At 37.4% G+C, this 18,847-nt stretch overlaps 1 protein-coding gene across 1 annotated transcript in view; it reads left to right on the forward strand.

Annotated features, from left to right (window-relative positions):
• LOC131425315 (uncharacterized) overlaps positions 1-18,847 on the forward strand; it is a 216,816-nt gene that overhangs the window by 152,085 nt on the left and 45,884 nt on the right. The window contains exon 3 of the mRNA XM_058587109.1: positions 18,701-18,788. Coding sequence (XP_058443092.1) covers positions 18,701-18,788 — 88 coding nt within the window. The remainder of the gene's footprint in view (positions 1-18,700; positions 18,789-18,847) is intronic.

Here is an 18,847-nt window from a genome sequence, read left to right on the forward strand (position 1 = left end):
TTAGATAGGAATTCAATGCATATATTAAACAGTTTCCTCTCAGGAGAGAAAGTATTGTTGTATTAATGAGAAATATTTTCGTCAATCGGATGAAGTTTCAACTACACGATCAAAAGTGTTGTCAATGCTCAATGTGTTGACAACAATATTGTCTCCTGCAAGGGCCGCTCAACAACCCACATAACTGAACACTACCACAGACACGCTGCGGAACTCAGTCATTTCAACGAGTCACTCACGCTTTCGGATTACAATGTTTCGTATTACAATGCCTTTGTGGCCATATTATTATCTATTGAGCAATTTCACATGTCTGTAACGCACACGGATCCAGTGAATACTAATTTATTTGTATATGGTATAAAGATGTGTGTGACCACAGTCAAGTTTGGAACCAACTATATTCAATTATCATGTACTTTGTGCTTTTCACAACAAAAACAGTGGCCTTCAATTCTTGAGTAGATGTTTCATAATTAAATTTTTATAATTTTAACGACATTTTACCGTCAAAAATTCTCAATGGCAGCTGATCACAGTTAGATTAGACCATATGTTCACTACGCAGTGTCAACGGTTTTTTTGCCTTCATATATTTTCATATTTTTCTAGACTCTGAGCTGAACTCAAGCCTTTGTTCTTGAGATTTTCTAAATATTTCAACATTGACCATGAGTAACGCTCGTATCCGTATTTTACAGTATTGTACTGTATTTATGACCCAAATACTGCGTACTGTTTTCCCCTCAATTGTACTGTGTTTTTCCATTAAAACGTGCTGTATTTTTCGGGTTAGGGTCATTTTGCCGAAAGCCATTCCGTCGAAAGCCGTTTCACCGATAGCCTTTTTGCCGATAGCCATTTCGCCGAAAGTCATTTCCCCGAAAGGGTCATATCGCCGAATGGGCCATTTCGCCGAATGACATTTCTCCGAATACCATTCAGACGAAAGTCATTTCGCCAAATCCTTCAATTGTATTAAAATTTTAATTGGAATTGATTTAAAATAAAGACAAATAAGAAATGGTAGCGTTAACGCCCACTTTGTTGACCTACAAATGAAGTTCTGAAATATTTCATATTTAAAACAACGGATGAATTCATTTACCCGCGTTTAATTCAGAAATACCACTCAATGAAGATTGATTCATGATCCTCAGAACGGAGCTCACAAAAAAACTGGTTCATTTTTTTAGCTACTAAGCATCGAAGCATTTGCGGTATTTTCCGTTTACTGAGTGCAAATGCGAAAATATCTAATACACGGCTTCGCTACATCGTTTGTGCTGTCCGAGTTCACTGCCACCCGTTCGAACCAAACTAAAGCAAAGAAACCTAGCTTTAAATACACCGGGCAAACTAGGTGATTACAGGTTTGATGCGAGAGCCCGCGACTTCCGATTATTGGCTTTGGCTGCGCCACATGAATTATCCAGGAGACATAAACACAAAAAAAAATAATAATATGATGTATTCAAAATTATCCTTCCGGTGAAATGACCCTTTCGGCGATAAAACTTTCGGCGAAATGGCATTCGACGAAACGACTTGCGGTAAAGAAGCTTTCGGTGAAATCTCAAGCCTTTGTTCCCGCTCCCGTATTTTTCATATCAAAAAATTAATACAGAATTTTAAATCTTCAACGCATCGAATTTCGATTTGTCACAATACTCTCCTTTTCATTATGATTTTTTCAATACTCATTTTTGTTAAAAAAAGCGTCACAACAATTTTGCTAAATTTTGTTGATATAAAACAAAAGACAATTGTCTCCCGCAAAAACAAAGAATACACTAAATAAAATCATCGTCAAAAACATCCGTTTCTCAAAAAACATAATCTTTGTGTTCCAAATATAAAAAATAGGTATAGAATTCGCTCAAACTTCAGAAAAACTCTGAGACCCGGAGAGCCATACACAACCGATTGAGCTCGACGAGCTTAGCAAATGTCCCGGAGCCTTTCATACACAACCGATTGAGCTCGACGAGCTTAGCAAATGTACGTATTTGTGTGTTGTCAACAAAGAGGTCGAGATCTCAGAGATGACTAGACCGATTTTGATAAACTAGTTGCAAATGAAAGGTCTCTCCGACGCTATTCAATGTTTTTGGGGTCGAATGTTCACTTTTTGATACGAAGTTTTAAGTAAAAATTTTCAGTCTTTTGACAATATCTGTCACAATTATCCTTGTAAACAAAATATGTTCTGAGACTTAGATTTCACACGTTAATAGCTTTCCAACAAGTCATAGTTTGTTGAAATCCGAATTTTTGACGGTGATATCGATATTTTTGTGTAAGCGACTTTTCCACCTATTCCAGCAGAAAGTTGAGTTTTATATTGATTTAAAATACTTACAGCAATAAATACTAGAAAAATATAACACCTATATACCATTCGAACCAGTTCGTCGAGATCAGCAAATGCGTGTGTGACAAATAATATCAGTAAATTTTCTTGGAGATGTCTCAACCGTTTTCTACAAGTTCAAATCGAATTTCACAAACAAATATTAAGATTAAAAGACTTATGGTCCCATACAAAATTGGTGAGTTTTATCCGATTTCCGATTCTGGAATTACACGGTTATGATATTTTAAAATTCAAACCGATATAGAAGATGACAATACCAAAAAGCTTCAAAGTTGGACTTAAAACTATTGCAATTTATTCGTTATATTAATTTTTCCCGAAGTCGTGGGAATCAATTTACACTTTTTACAAGATAAAGAAGTTAGACACAGTCAGACCATACCGAGATCTATCGTTTGCTTATAAATGTAAAAAATGAGATCTGTTTTGTTTTCTAGATCGATCACGGAGATATGACTAATAGTGCTTGAAATATATTGTCATTAGGTGGTTCCAAGCATTCTTATAACAGATCGGCTGAAAAGTTCGTATCGTTTCTATGAGAGGGCGGCACTAGAATTAAATCCATACCATTTTCAGTTAGTACCAACCTTCAAAAGATACGTGTATAAATTTGACAGCTGTCTGATTATTAGTTTGTGAGATATTGCATTTTGAGTGAAGCTACTTTTGTTATTGTGAAAAAAATGAAAAAAAAAGGAATTTCGTGTGTTGATGAAACAATACTTTTTGATGAAAAAAAGTGCCGCAGATACCAAAAAATGGCTTGATGAGTGTTATCCAGACTCTGCACCGGGCGAAGCAACAATTCGTAAGTGGTTTGCAAGATTTCGTACTGGTCATATGAGCACCGAAGACGATGAACGCAGTGGACGTCCAAAAGAGGCTGTTACCGATGAAAACGTGAAAAAAATCCACAAAATGATTTTCAATGACCGTAAAGTGAAGTTGATCGAGATAGCTGACACCCTAAAGATATCAAAGGAACGTGTTGGACATATTATTCACGAATATTTGGATATGAGAAAGCTTTGTGCAAAATGGGTGCCGCGTGAGCTCACAATCACAATGTCACAAGTCGATGAAAACCATGCTGAAATTGAACGAATTGGGCTTCGAATTGCTCCCTCATCCACCGTATTCTCCAGATTTGACCCCCAGTGACTTTTTCCTGTTCTCAGACCTCAAGAGAATGCTCGCTGGTAAAAAATTTAGAAGCAATGAAGAGGTAATCGCTGAAACTGAGGCCTATTTTGAGGCAAAGGACAAATCGTACTACAAAAATGGTATCGAAAAGTTGGAAGATCGCTATAATCGCTGTATCGCCTCTGATGGCAATTATGTTGAATAATAAAAACGAATTTTGGCAAAAAAATGTGTGTTTCTATTAAACGATACGAACTTTTCAGCCGAACTGTTACCTGGAATTGGTCACCAATGGGGATTAACTTGATGCAGTTGGGGTGAATATGTATTAATATATCACATTCGTCCTGAGCTGGTGAATTTAATTCGAAACTATCCGGAATAAGATTAAAATGACATCTTATGAACCGTGAAGGAACTTTCAAACCTTTCCGATCCGGTTCGGTGCCGGCACTGATATTATGACACAACTGATTCGGACAGGTGTAAGTACACTCTCAGATCAAGGAGTGACTTAGATCAGAATTTATCCAAATTTGACACAGATGTCACCTTCTTACTGAAAGTGTGAGATGTGTGTTTCTGGAATAGTACGGTTCACGTGGACAATTTCATACAATAACACCCAGTATTTCTATACGAAATGCATGTGATTTTTGTTACAAACAGCAATGTTGTCGATTGTAGAATTATTTGTAGTTTCCCTTACCAAAATACCTAATCTTTTTCTGACTCTAACCTTATCACTCTCAGCACGGAACAACGATTAATAAAATACTCAATATATTTCTCAAAGGGCTAGGAAACTGCTCATAGTCCCCAGCACATTGCAATGATTATAACAGAACCGATACTGTCCACTGATCTGTGGAAGAAATGAAATATGCTAATCAAATCTTACATGATTGATGGTATGTATGTATGTATGTCAATCTTTTTGATAGCATTTCTAGATAATTTAAGTAATAATCGTATGTACCGCTTCAGACATAAAAGACTATATAGGAAAGCAGGGACAAGACCGAAGCGGATACAATCCGAAATTCTACGAAGTTTCAAAAAACGAAGACATTGAAAACACAGAAACAGTTGGTAGGATGACAAAATACCGATACGATACAGACGCACTACTAAATGATTGACTGGTTACCGGGTGTAGCAAATTTTCTGCTCAAGTGACATGTTTTTTGGTGAAATTGCAATAGCAGATACTCGTATCTTTCGGTGCAAATTTGGAATCATAGAGGAATCTGTCGCTTGGGTTACGAGGGTTTCCTCCTTCGTTACTGGTGTTTATTTGGGCACCATAAACTACTTATAAAACCGATACACTGAAGAAGGATGTAAGTAACATTCCGAAATACGCGTATCTGTATTGTAACGTTTGTTATGCTTCATTAAAGTATAGTGACTTTGTGAAAGTGTAATAACGTGACAGTGAAATAGTGGAATTAAATGGTACAGAAAAAGTGAAACTGTTGAATACATTCCACTAACAGCTCCAGGTAAAAAATAGCACCATAAACTAGTTTGTTTGGTATGGAAAGCTTGGAGCACCCCACCCCTCCCCCCCAACGGTCAGAGTAGCTCATAAAGGGATAAAAAAAACTATTCATCATATTAATCTATTCCCATACGAACCGTTGTAGGCTACATTGTTTCCAGAATACCGGCTCTGGAAGTACCGTAAATTAATAATTATAATTTAATATCATCATTTATTTTTTTATTTAATAACATATTTTAAGGCACATTGCGTTATGCTATAAGATGCCGAGGGCATATGTTTAAACTACCTAAACTAATTTTTTTTTTATTTTTACACCATATTATTTTGATGGAGGAGATCTAGTCTTCAACGGGTGGTCGGCAGTGGCTGTCTGGATCTTGTACGCTGGAGTAAACTGGCACGGCCTTGGTACGCATCACTGTTGGTCGCATCTTTTCGTTCGTGTGGGTCCGCGGAAAACACCCCCGACTACGAGGAGCCGGCAGATGGCCCGCATGATCATCGACTTGAGCGGCTCTCCGTGGAGGTGAATTTTGTGGAAGAAGCAGGAATGAAACAGAGAGAAGTTTATGTTGTTGAAAAAGGTGGTAAGGGAGCGAAACTACTTAGGTCAGCGATAAGATCTAATTAGTTGACATCGAGATGGTGAAGAAACGGGGAAGGGGGAGCAAAAATTAGTGACAGCAGAAAGATCTTGTTAGTTTTTCGATGAAGATGGTGGACAGACGACAGTTGGGGAGGTTCGAGCGGATGTTAGGGTCGAGCTTGAAGGAGGATGTTATTCTTAGATATGGTTGAAACATCATCGGGGAAAAGGAGCAGACTTTCTACTTCTAGTTTATTTTGCTACAAAGTAAAAACTCGTTTTGCTTTTATTTAGTTAGCTTAAATTTCCACCTGGAATGGAATGGAATATTGTTGTGGAACCCTTCAGCAGATCAGACTTGTAAGTTAATGTTCTTTACCCCCGGGTGATATACCTCGGGCCCGAAGGGAGTCCATTAGCTGCGATCTGGCGCCACAATACTCGGTACATACCCAGACAACATGTTCAATGTCGTGATAACCCTTATCGCATGTGTAGAGACCACTCTCCACAAGCCCGATACGCCGGAGGTGCGCATCCAAGGTGTTATGATTAGACATGAGCCGGAACATCACACGAATGAAATCCCGACCCACATTCATCCCTCTGAACCAAGGTTTAGTCGATACCTTTGGGATAATGAAGTGTAACCATCGTTCCAGTTCCCCATTACTCCATGAAGTTTGCCAACTTTCGAGCGTCCTTTGAAGAGATACACTGAAAAATTCGTTGAAGCAAATTGGTCTTTCGTAAATTTCACCTTCTAATGCGCCCACCTTAGCCAACGCGTCTGCCTCTTCATTGCCTGGAATGGAACAATGTGATGGGACCCAGACTAAGGATATTAAATAAGACCGACCAGATAAAGTTCTCAAATGTTCCCGCATTTTCCCCAGAAAATAAGGGGGTTGCTTCCCTGGCTTCATTGTCCGGAAAGCCTCTATTGATCTTAGGCTGTCCGTGACAATGAAGTAATGGTCTTTGAGCAAGGTTTCAATGATCCCAAGAGTATACTGAATAGCAGCTAATTCTGCGACGTAAACTGAAGCCGGATCATTGAGTTTGTACGAAACGGTGATGTTATTATTGAAGATACCGAAGCCTGTGGACCCGTTGAGATTTGATCCATCAGTGTAAAACATCTTTTCACAGTCGACTGTTCTAAATTTATTATGAAAAATATTAGGGGCCACTTGAGGGCGTATGTGGTCCGGAATTCCACGAACCTCTTCTCTCATGGATGTGTCGAAAACCACAGCAGAATCAGAAGTATCCGAAAAATGAACACGATCATCATTTATTCAACATTTTTCGAAATTCATTCAGCTAGACTAGGCTTAATCAATTGCCTACTTTTGGCAACACTTGAAAAAGCATTCCTTTGCATTCTTTTCCTTTTCCTACTTTCTCTTGTTTTTTCTGCTTTTTAAATCATACTAACAAAGCAACGAATTTCAGATACTCCAGTTGTATTCTTCATGGCAGGATTGCCCATGTAATATCCTGTTTTCCGTGGATAAGCACTTCTATCCAAACTCTCGTTTGCGGCCTTCACTCTAACTTACGCTAACCTAATCATTCTTAAATTCATTGTGACTACCACGTAAGTCTGGATACTACGGTAGAATCTAAAAAGGATCACCAAAATATTAAATTGAATACCTTCGAGCATCCTCTAGACAGATTAGTCTGCAAGAGGAAAACGCATTTATTTAATATCCAAAAGCAATTACCACATTGATGAAATTACTTGGCTGTTTTAGCTAAGAGACAATTCTCTGAATCCTTATGGCAAATAAGCACCATTTTACTATCATATTATCATATTATCATATTATTATATCTCAGCCACATCCACCGTATCACGTGAACTGCTATGCTAATGCTGGTACGTGGAATCTATGCTGCCGCAGCACGTATCGATGATTTGCGGTCTAAATTGATTCTCGTCGCCACAATTACCTTATATTTCATCTCAAATGACGTATAACACCCCGTATCATTTCATCCGTTCTTTGCCTGCAGTAACAGTTTTCCATATCACATACCGAACAGATACTATGAATGAACGAACATATCAGATGGTGAAATGGGAATATCAGATTAAAGCGATCGTAAACGCTGCGGAAGGCTAAACTGGGCGCGTTGTGGTGGCGATAGTGGCGATAGTGGCGTGAAATAAATCACGATGCGACTGTTGCCCCCAAGCCAAAGGTCCTGCTTTGGTAATATAGTATAGTAACATCAGTACACTAATAAGGGTCTGTTGTATGTACATTGTGAAACTATGAATAGAGCTGTACTATATTGCGTTGATGGCTGGCATCAGGGTTGCAAACGGTACTGGAGAATGACACGAAACAGCAGACATTCAAACTGCCCAAATGACAGCAGTCGCCGATTGTACTTCGCCACGACTGCAGGAGATGAAAAATGTCATAGGTCTCATGACATTTTTTCTCGTGAATGTCGCCGTTTGCTCTCATCGATAGCTGTTCTAATCTTTTCAATCTGAGAATGGCTAGCCACAATAAGCAGTAGCTCCTTCCAAATTCAACAACTTTCGATAGGCAGTCGCCAACAAGGCTTAATTTTGAAATTCGTTTTATGTCGATTCTCATGAGGTGTAGGGGGACATGCACAAGAAAGTCTTGCTTTCCAATGCAGACGGTTTTTTTGTGTATCCTTACGTGTTTTGTTTCTCTGCACTCCCGTTGGAAGGAAGCGGTTCAGTGAGAAAAGCAAAGTAAATGCTTTGACTTCCAGAATTTGGATGCACTTTTTCGATCAAACAATTGAAGCCCGTTTAGCATGAACAAGAATTCTAGAAGTAATAGGAGCGCAAAACTTATTCTCTCTGCTGTAAGATTTCTTGCCTTTGCGTCATATTAGAAAGGCAAAAGCTGCGCTCCTGATACTTCGTGTATGAAATTTGTGTAAATAATTGTAATATTTTTGAAACATCTGCATGAACAAGCTTTGTGATTGAATTTTTTCGAAACTGAAACTGAACCGATAATAAAAACACCGCCGGTCGCATTAAATTTATCGCCACAGATCAATCACAGCGGATATAACAGTCCCGTTATGAAAATGTCATGACATTTTGAGCTCGTGACATTCTCGAAACCCGTGACCAAAAATGAACAAAGCAGCTACTTATCCAGTATGTACCTACACTACCACAAAGCGAACGCTGTGGCTTTGACTGCTGTGAGAGAGTGCGACAAAATTAACTGCTCTCAATATTGCTGTCGTGTGTCGTGGCTCTCATGATTGCGCCAAGCTCTCTTGTCATTGCGAGTTGGCTACTGTTGAACGTAGCAGCTGCGCATATCGTTGGCAGTGACTGTCTTATGCTTGGCAACAGTATAAAAAAATGTCAAATTTTCGCACCCCTGGCTGGCATAGCGTTCAATTCCCATCCCGAACACAAAGCGTCAAAATATTTTTCTGTGTGACAGACTCAAAATAGACTCTGCCAGTTGTCTCTGATTTAATCTACTTTATTCTATTTATTTTCGTCAAACTTTATAACAGCTTTTCCAGAGATTATATCATCGCAGTGTATTTTTTACGTTTTCAGTTCTAGTGAAATTTTACCCTTGTTACAGATTTGGAATTTTTCTGAATGTTCCAGTTGTGTAAAAAAACAAGTGTTTTAAATTTTATTCTACAAACCCTACTAAATTTTTTTAGCTCTAGGTAGCTCAGATTAAAATCTGCCGAAAGTTTGAGTTCGTGCATCGTTTCGAGTGACGATTTAGAGATTCACAGCTGAAAGCACCTCGCACCGGAATAATAGTTATTCTCTACTCATGCTCGTGTGGAAATGATGTTTCACTCTACTGTGCACGATACTTTTCGATGCATGTATTGTTTATTTTCGTTATTTTTTTCAACTCATCGTTGAATAATGTTCAGCTTTTACGAGCACCAACGAACTGAGATTACAGGAAATGTGATGCTCTGAAAAACATGTCAGTGATTGGCACCAAAATTTAATTTATGATCGTACTATGATTTTTACGGCTCAATAACTTCGAAACTATAACAGATTGATTGACTTCAAACATCATGAATATTTCAAAAGCAGTCCTTATTCTAGCAATACGCTAGTGCTTCGGATACAAAAGAGAATCTCCGACAGGTTAGTGGTTGTGAAACTTTATAAATCTAACTGCTGCTTAGGGCATGGGATACCATTCTCTGGTTAAACATACCTGAAAAGTATAGAATAATATTGAAAGTTTCATCTTGTTGTTGTAGGATACTGGACACATACTCGGCACTTGGCTGACAGAAGATTGCACAGAGAGCCATTCGCTCTGCAAAATGTATCCTAAACGGCAATACAACTTTCATCAGAATGTAGTAGCAAAGAACCAGGCCCGTACCCAGGATTTCGTTTCGGGAGGGTCCCAGAAATAAAAAAATACTGTTACTAAAGATTACTTATGTACCTAACTCTCGGTGTACCTTTTAGGGGTGTTTTTAACAGACACATAAAACTTTTCCATTGTAACTGTTATTGTATTAATGTAATTATGTTATAATTTTAATTTTCAGGAGGAGCCAGGGCCCCCTCTCTGGATACGTGACTGCAAAGAACACAGAAAGTCAATATGAGAATCTTTTTCATTCGATTTAAATCTACTCGAGGGAAAAGTGCCTTCCCAAGACTACTTAAACTTTGCTGAGAAGATAACAGCCGTTTAACGAACAATTCATATTTAAAACAAACAAACTTTTAAACTGTATCGAATTCAGTCGCTTCATGAGCCTTGAATGTCATGGTTTTAGCTGTAGTTAAAAATTAGACAGTATTGTCACTTCTAATTTAAAACTCTAGTTACTGTGTTAATAAAAAGAATTGGTCTAGTATTAGGAGAACATTTAATTCCTGTTATCTATATTTCTTCTATCGTTGTCGATTAACTAATGTCGTTTTCGTTTTTAAATTGCACTACACCAGTGCTACACTTTTTCTGCACCGATACCACTGGTGTAGCACTCATCAAAAGTTTGGTGTTGCTCTGTGCAATGGAATCGTTTATGGTAGTCAATGGTTACTGTTTATGTTTTCGTCCTTTTTGTTCGTTTATTCATGCCTCAGTGTAACACTGCACCGGTGTAGTGCAAATTAAAAACGAAAACGCCATAAGAAACTATTGAAAGTGTTGAATATCATTTTGCTATTTTTGTTTCTTTTCTGTTCTGTACCTCTGTTGTATAGGTACAAAGTTTTATGTCTGATTATATAACATTTGATTCAAATTTTAGTTCTCGAATGAAACCAGCACAGTTTACATAATTAAAATCAATTTTCACTGTTTTCGCATTTTGTAGTCAGGCTTCTAATGTAACAAAAGCGAGGACAGTTTATCGTCGCCTTTAATACACCATCTGCAATATTCGCTACATTAGCGGCGTGTCAAAAAAAATTACGACTGCCATAAATCCCACTTGTCGCGGGGCGCTTTCGGTTGCTTTGCCATTTCCAGATGTCACTGTTCCTTTACAACCACGCGGTTTTTCGCGTGGATACTGTCCAGTTGGGTTGCTTTGATCTCTGAATGGTGAACGAACAGCGGGATGAGAATTGAGCGTTTTTAATAAGGCGTTTCAAACGTTCCATGAACATCTATAAATATAAAAATTCGCGGCAACCTAGAAATGATGAAAAGAAAGCAACATAGATTCATTTTTCATCCGCACCATTGCCTGAGCAATGAGCGGTGAACCGTGTTTCACCTTGATTCAGCATTTTCTCCGATTTTCGCACAACATTCCATCTGGGATGAGATTATCGGTTCTGGTAATGACACCAGTAACGTGTCATGAAATTCTTGAAATCGATCTCTTTTCATTGCCACAAAGAAAATGTATGAGTTTCGTAAGATTTGAAGTTCTACTTACAACCTTAGCAAAGCCGTCATTGTTGAAAAATCAAATGCAGATTATTTCCGTTACTGGCTGAAGAATTTTACAGAAAAAAACATCAGTTTTTTTTTTAAATTATATCAAACAAACTGATAAGTTATAAAATGAATCTCAAATACGAAACCCATTGGTTTAAGTGAGATCTGCTGTCTCTGTACGATAGAGTGACCTTAAGGGTAAGATGAAAATACATGCATTCGCTTCGAGTTATCGCGTCGCTATAGCAGCAGTATTGAAAAAGTTTCGCATTATTTTTTCAGCGGTATTGTTTCTAGAACCTGAAGCAAATATATTATATCCGATTTTATCACAATTCGTTGATTGAAAGTCGAAAAATCGGCAAAATAATATGGTGACTTTACTAATGAGCTGACTATTGGTACAATAGCCTTATCTGAATTTTTCATCTACGACAGCGAAAAAAACCTGTTTTAATCCACCTAGTGGTGTAATGATGCCTTTCTCATATCAATCATACTATCATATATAATACTGTGGTATTCTTCAAAATAATTTTCTTCGATTCTTAAAAAAAATAACCGAAATCGGTTTGTTTGACCGTCTACTGGTAAAAACTATTAATTGGAAAACATTTGAGGTCGATTTAGAAAATTTTTTAAGATTTTTCCCCATTTTCAGTGATGGTACACAATTTTTAACACACTTTACCCTATATTTCCGGATCCGGAAGTCGGATCCGCATGAAATTCACAAATTACATGGGACCACAGGACCTTTCATTTGAACCTAAGTTTGTGAAAATCGGTCTAGCCATCTATGAGAAAAGTTAGAACATATATTTTCTTTTTTGCACATTTTACCCCATAACTCCCGAACCGGAAGTAGGATCCAAAAAATATTCAGAAATTTTTTATGGGACCTCAAGACCTTTCATTTGAATTTAAGTTTGTGAAAATCAGTTCAGCCATCTCTGAGAAAAGTTAGTGCACTTATTTTCACATTTTTTTGCACATTTTACTCCTTAATTCCGGAACCAGAAGTCATATCCAAATGGTATTCAGGAATTTTGTATGGGACCACAAGACCATTCATTTGAATCTAAGTTTGTGAAAATCGATTCAGCCATCTCCGAGAAAAGTTAGTGCAAAAAAACGTTACATACACACATACGCACATACACACACACATACACACACATACGCACACATACACACATAGACATTTTGCGTACTCGACGAACTGAGTCGAATGGTATATGACACTCGGCCTTCCGGGCCTCGGTTCAAAAGTCGATTTTCACAGTGATTGCATAACCTTTCTATATGAGAAAGGCAAAACCGTTTTTGCTTTTTGTATCAGCTGCCATTTTCCTAATGTTGTAAATTGTCCCTTTTGCAAATGCTTTTAAAATATTTATAATTGTATTTGATGTTTTGCATTAATTATGGTTTCGGCTTTAGCAGTCTGTTAAATAAGAACGGCTGTTATATATTGCCCGACGTTATCGTTTCCTTGAAAAAGACCATAACCAGTGGTCGAAACGTGGGGCAGTATATAACAGCCGTTCTTATTTAACAGACCGCTAAAGCCGAAACCATAATTAATGCAAAATATTTGTACGGTCGTACTATTTATCTTTCATTGTATTTGATTATAATAGTTTCGTTTATAATTAATAAATCAATTAACAAATCACGCGTGATAGTTTTCAAGATGCAATTGGGTACACAGCAAAAAATATTAAAACGGAAAAAAACATGAATACAATTCAATTCATCAAACGTTATTCGTCTAATGTCTAGGGTTGGCAGGAATGTCATAAATATATGAAAACATCACCCTCACTCAATGCAGTGACGTAATTTTTACCTCTTTTGGCACTTGGAAATATACAGAGTTTCAAGACTTTGTGTTACATTAATCACAAAAATACCTATTTATTGACGTTAGTCTCTTTCTGGTTTAAACGAAAAGTTTTAAGATTTATTTTTAAGTGTGTAGAGTATCAAAACAACCCCAAAAATATGACTACTATTGAAACATCTACATCAGTGTTTCAATACAATGTACATCAGTCATAATAGACCAAGCGATTGAATTGGAAAACTAAGGGCAACATTTTCAACTGTGTCGACGTTTCAAATTATTTTCAAAGTTCTTGTATTCATTAGAGCAGAGATGGCGCTCGTAGTAAACCAGTAACCACGTCTTTCTAGACTACTAACCTTTGCTTGAAACGGGTCAAAATTTTAAGTCGATCCGACCAGAAACAGCTGAGTTATCGAGGTTGGAATAAAGTCGTTTTGTAGATTGTTTAAAAAATGGAAAAACCCGAGTTTCGTGTTTTGATAAAACATTGTTTTATAATGGGTAAAAACACCGTGCAAGCGAAACAATGGATTGAAAAATGTTATCCGGACTCTTGTCCATCAAAAGCAACGATTTGTCGGTGGTTCGCCGAGTTTAAACGTGGTCGTACCGACACAAATGACGCGCAACGCTCGGGTAGACCTGTGGAAGCCGTTACACCGGAAAATGTGAGTGAAGTGACAAAAATTATAATGAAAGATCGTAAAGTGAAGCTCCGTGAGATTGCTGAGATGACACAGATATCATATGGAAGTGTATTTACTATCCTTCATGAAAAATTGAGCATGAAAAAGGTTTTTTACAAGTGGGTGCCGCGATTGCTTTCGATGGAACAAAAACAGCAATGAACAAAACAATGAAAACAATGGCGAAATTGAACGAATTGGGCTTTTATCTGCTTCCCCACCCCATATACTCGTAAGATTTAGCCCCCAGTGACTACTGGCTCTTTGCTGATCTTAAAAAAATGCTCCAGGGAAAAAGATTTTGCTCAAATGAGGAGGTCATCGCTGAAACTGAAGCTTATTTTGAAGCGAAAGATAATTTTTTTTTATAAACATGGTATTGAAAAATTGGAAAAACGTTGTATCACCCTAAAAGGTGATTATGTTGAAGAATAAAAAAAAAATTTGCAAAAAAAAATGTTGTTTCCATTGTTAGTCTCGGGACTTATTGATCCATGTGTTATTCAAGCTTACGATATACTACCTTGATCAAAAAGTTACCGGTATTATTCAGAAAGTAAAAATGCAAGATTATTAATCAAAATCCATATTGTTCCCTTCAAAGTACTCCCCATCGACTGCAATATACTTCTGCCAGCGCTTGATCCATTCCTCGAAACATTGTTTATATTCCGTTTTCGGTATGGCCATCAGAGCCATCTGCGATTTTTCTATAATCTCATCTCGGGTGCTGGAGCGCGTTCCACGAAGCGGTTTCTTGAGTCGACCGAACAGGAGAAAGTCGAGAGGAGCCGAATCAGGTTAATTCGGTGGTTGCTGAATAGTATTCATTTCGGTTTTAGCCTAATATTCACGGAAAACGATGACATTGGGCCGTATGAATAAAATGTAGTAAAGTCTGTTGTTTGTAGTATCTTCTCAAAAACATAGTCCACAGAGTAAAACACGTTTGATTTGGTTTTAATTATTCTACTTCACTTTATCAGAAAACACACGAGTAGCAACCTCTGGAGCTACCTACCGAAAAAATGTAGTAAATACTACATGTTCGAACGTTGTTGTGTAGTAAAGTCTCTACTTTTGACAGGAACGTGATCCACATGTAGCATTTACTACCGTTTACATTTATTTCTCTGCATACCATTCTTAAACGGCTTTGCTGTAATAACAGCTTGCCAAATCTGGCCAAAACATTGCAGGATGGTCGTGGGATCGAATGAACGGCAAAATTCGTTTTTGGAGACACTCTTTTTGGTATAGTTCCGATGTCATTTGTCTTATTTGTAACGAAAACTTTCGTTTTTTTGCCGCAGCTGCAAATGCCCGGCCAAATCATAAATTTTCTTGCAAATTTGTCGGCAAAAACAAATTTAAATTTGGTTGGAACATCCCCCCGAGCCGTTGCCAAGTAAAATTTTTGACCTGGGATTTGACCGAAGTCAGCCTTGACACAGGTTTCATCGTCCATCAGAAGACACCCGTTGAACTTGGTCAGCACCTGGTCATATAGTTTCCGAGCACGAATTTTGACCACACTATTCTGTTTCATGGTCCGATTTGGCTGTTTGCTAGCTCGATACGACTTGATTCCTTCCCGGAGTCGAGTTCTCCTCACGGTACTATGGGCAGCACCGAATTTTCTGACCAAATCACGGTCCGACAGATTAGGATTCCTCTTAATCGTCTTCAAAATCTTACCACGCAATTTCCGGTCGTCAGTTCGACTCCGACGATCGGCTTGAGGCTTCCGAATCGTCGTCAATGTTTTCTTATACCGTTTGATAACGCGCCATACGGTATTTATGGGCAATTTCAGCTGTTTAGCTAGCCTAGATGCAGACCACAATGGATTTTCCAAATAACTGTGCACAATTTTTTTTCCTTCTTTCGGCTTCCATGTTGATTGTTTACAAAGTACAGTCGATTTGCGGAATGTCAAAAATCATACGTGAAGCTGACAAAATTCCCGACACGTGGGCGCCAAGAGCTTCCAAATCCGTCCACCAGGAGCGCCACAATATGAGCAAAAGTTTGTTCCAAATCTAAATGAAGCAAGCTTTACGTGCCACTGATAAACGACTGTTTTCTTCAGAGTATCGTTACCGAAACACTCTTCTAACATTTGCAATGTCGTCGTACCATTGGAATCGTTTTCAACGCAAAATTTAATGTAAACTCGTTGTTGCAAATTGAATTCCATTTTTAAAAATTGTACAAAATTGAGGATACGCTCAATCGCAGATGTGCTCAATACAGCGTAACTTTTTCAAATGTCCAGATACCAAACTGAAAACTTGATATAATGTTAATGACAGATGTGCAACCTAAAAAAATATCTAATCGGGTGACTAAGAGCCCCACACGGTGGTGATTTCGGGAAATTTTTATCAAAGTAGTATGCATCAGTTTGCCACTTAAAAGCAACCAAAAACGACATTATTGAATTTTCATTATTTTAAATAAATTTGGATAAATGTTGGGAGTTTTAGAATGCATTACAATAAAAAGTCGTCTACATATTGCCTATTTGCAAGTCGAAATATATTATAAATTATGAATTTCGACGAACAATTTCGCGAGCTTGTTCTTTTTTGTCGAATCGGTTTCCTCGCGAAAAAATGGGACACTTTTGATATTTCTACTCAACTGCTTTCTGGGAGCAAGTTCGTTTCAAGGGGCTAAGTTTTTACATTATACACGCCCAAAATAGCATCGAAATTTTTCAACGCTTGCATGTCTTGTTTAGCTGTAGAACTGACTATTCTAGCTTTCATTAACTGACACCAACATCTATTCTGACCTATCTAAACAAATTTGCCCTTTGCATTTCTAACAAAATCTTAATAGCCTTACAGAACAACATGTTTGAAGTTCATTTCTAAACATGTTTGAAGTTCATTTCTAAATACGTATATTTTTCGTGAATACGACTTACTACTTTGGCAAAAAATAGTAAGACTTTGTTCATGATTTCAACATTCTATATTTAATCTTTAAAATCTATTTCGTCTTCCTCAAAGTAATAACTCTATTTTGACGTGATACTTGGCGCAGATGTCACTGACAGTCATACCAACCTAGAAAAAAATATTTCGACGAATAAGGTTTCCGCCCGAATTATAATTCAAAAGTCTTACTACTTTTTTTTCCACTGTAGAACTTTACTATGGGTGCATTTTCCAAATTTACTGTCAGCTTAGAAGGAACTCAATCTTCAGTTCAGCTACGTCATCGTACGGAATCACATTGTTCATATCATGTCAGTTGTATGTGTTCACAGTGCTACCATTTTGGCGCGCATGAATTTGACATTTCGCTTCTCTACTTGTGTGTATGAAATTCGAAGCGGACTCGTCTGAGGGCGCCAAGCTCGCAAAAAAAGTATGAAACTTGTGATTTGTTCGTGAAATGTGGGAGCTAGATATCTTGATAATATGATGCCTTTAACTTTACTAAACAATATAACTTTTTCTCCAGATGATCAACAATTTATGGTAAAATTTTCTGTAGTATGATGTAACCACAAATAATTCAAAATTATAGTTTTTAAAAATGTTTGGTTTCACAGTACTCGTTGAAACCAAACAGAAAAACTCGTCGTTTGTTTGTCTTTCTTGTGCTCGGATGACGGGTTTGATGCAGTAAGCATTTTCGGGTTTCCAATTGGTTAGGTTTAAAAAGTTAAAAATTGAAACGACATTTATTCTAACCTGAGCAGTTGACTTTTAATATCAGTAAATTAATTCTTAAAGAACATTTTAATATTTTTATCCATCGAAATTATTGTAATTCGTACCATGTGCACTTCTGCAGGTAAACCATTTTTTACTCTCTTTTGGCCTGTCTTATTAATTTGTATATGTATAATACATATACAAATTAATAAGACATCAACTTATGAGAGTGAATTAAGATATTTAGGAGTATGAAATTTTATTTTCACCAACTTTTTTAAATCTACAAATGCAAAACAAGAATCAATTAGGTTCAACATCCTGGCTGTACAAACGAACTCAGGTTGATCAATGATAGTTCAGTAGGACTATTTCCATGGGCTTTGTCTAATGCTGAACGAAGTTGTCCAACGAGAATGTAAACAGGCAACCCGGGGAACGACCATAATTAGGACCATAATCCGGGGATAAATAAACGATATAAATCAAATTAATGTAAACAGTCCTACTAAACTATTAAAAATTAGGAGGTTGACTGCAATAACAAAAAAACCTCATGAAGAAAAATTATTGATTTTGTTAATGATAACATGCTCTATATGGAACATGACGACATCATGTACAACATGCCAATGTATATAGAGTATAATGCTGTAAACGTGCGTGTACATGATCTGCCCTCATACCCTAACAATTTGCATATTCGAGTCACTATGAACCAGTGCGGATAGTTTATAGTCATCAAATAGAGAGAGCGGAAGCCTGTATCTTCCTCTGATGTGACTCTTGATCTGGACAAAAGCTCTTAGGTTTTGCTGAATACTACAATCAAAACTGACAAATATTGACATAATTTACCTAATCGATTGGTGAATTAGAAACTGATTTTTCTCCAACATAGAAGTACATGCTCGGTAATTGTGCATTCTTTCCATTTATCCATTCCAGACGAGTCCCTCACCTGCAACGTTTGTGACCGAGCTTTCCACTGTCGTCGACAGCTGGCCTCGCATCAGCAGAAAAAGCGACATTTTGGGTAAGATTGAGAATAGAGAGTACATGATTATAATACTACAAAATCATTCAAATGACAGT

This window comes from Malaya genurostris, chromosome 1, assembly GCF_030247185.1.
Source record: "Malaya genurostris strain Urasoe2022 chromosome 1, Malgen_1.1, whole genome shotgun sequence".
Taxonomy (NCBI): Eukaryota; Metazoa; Arthropoda; class Insecta; order Diptera; family Culicidae; genus Malaya; species Malaya genurostris.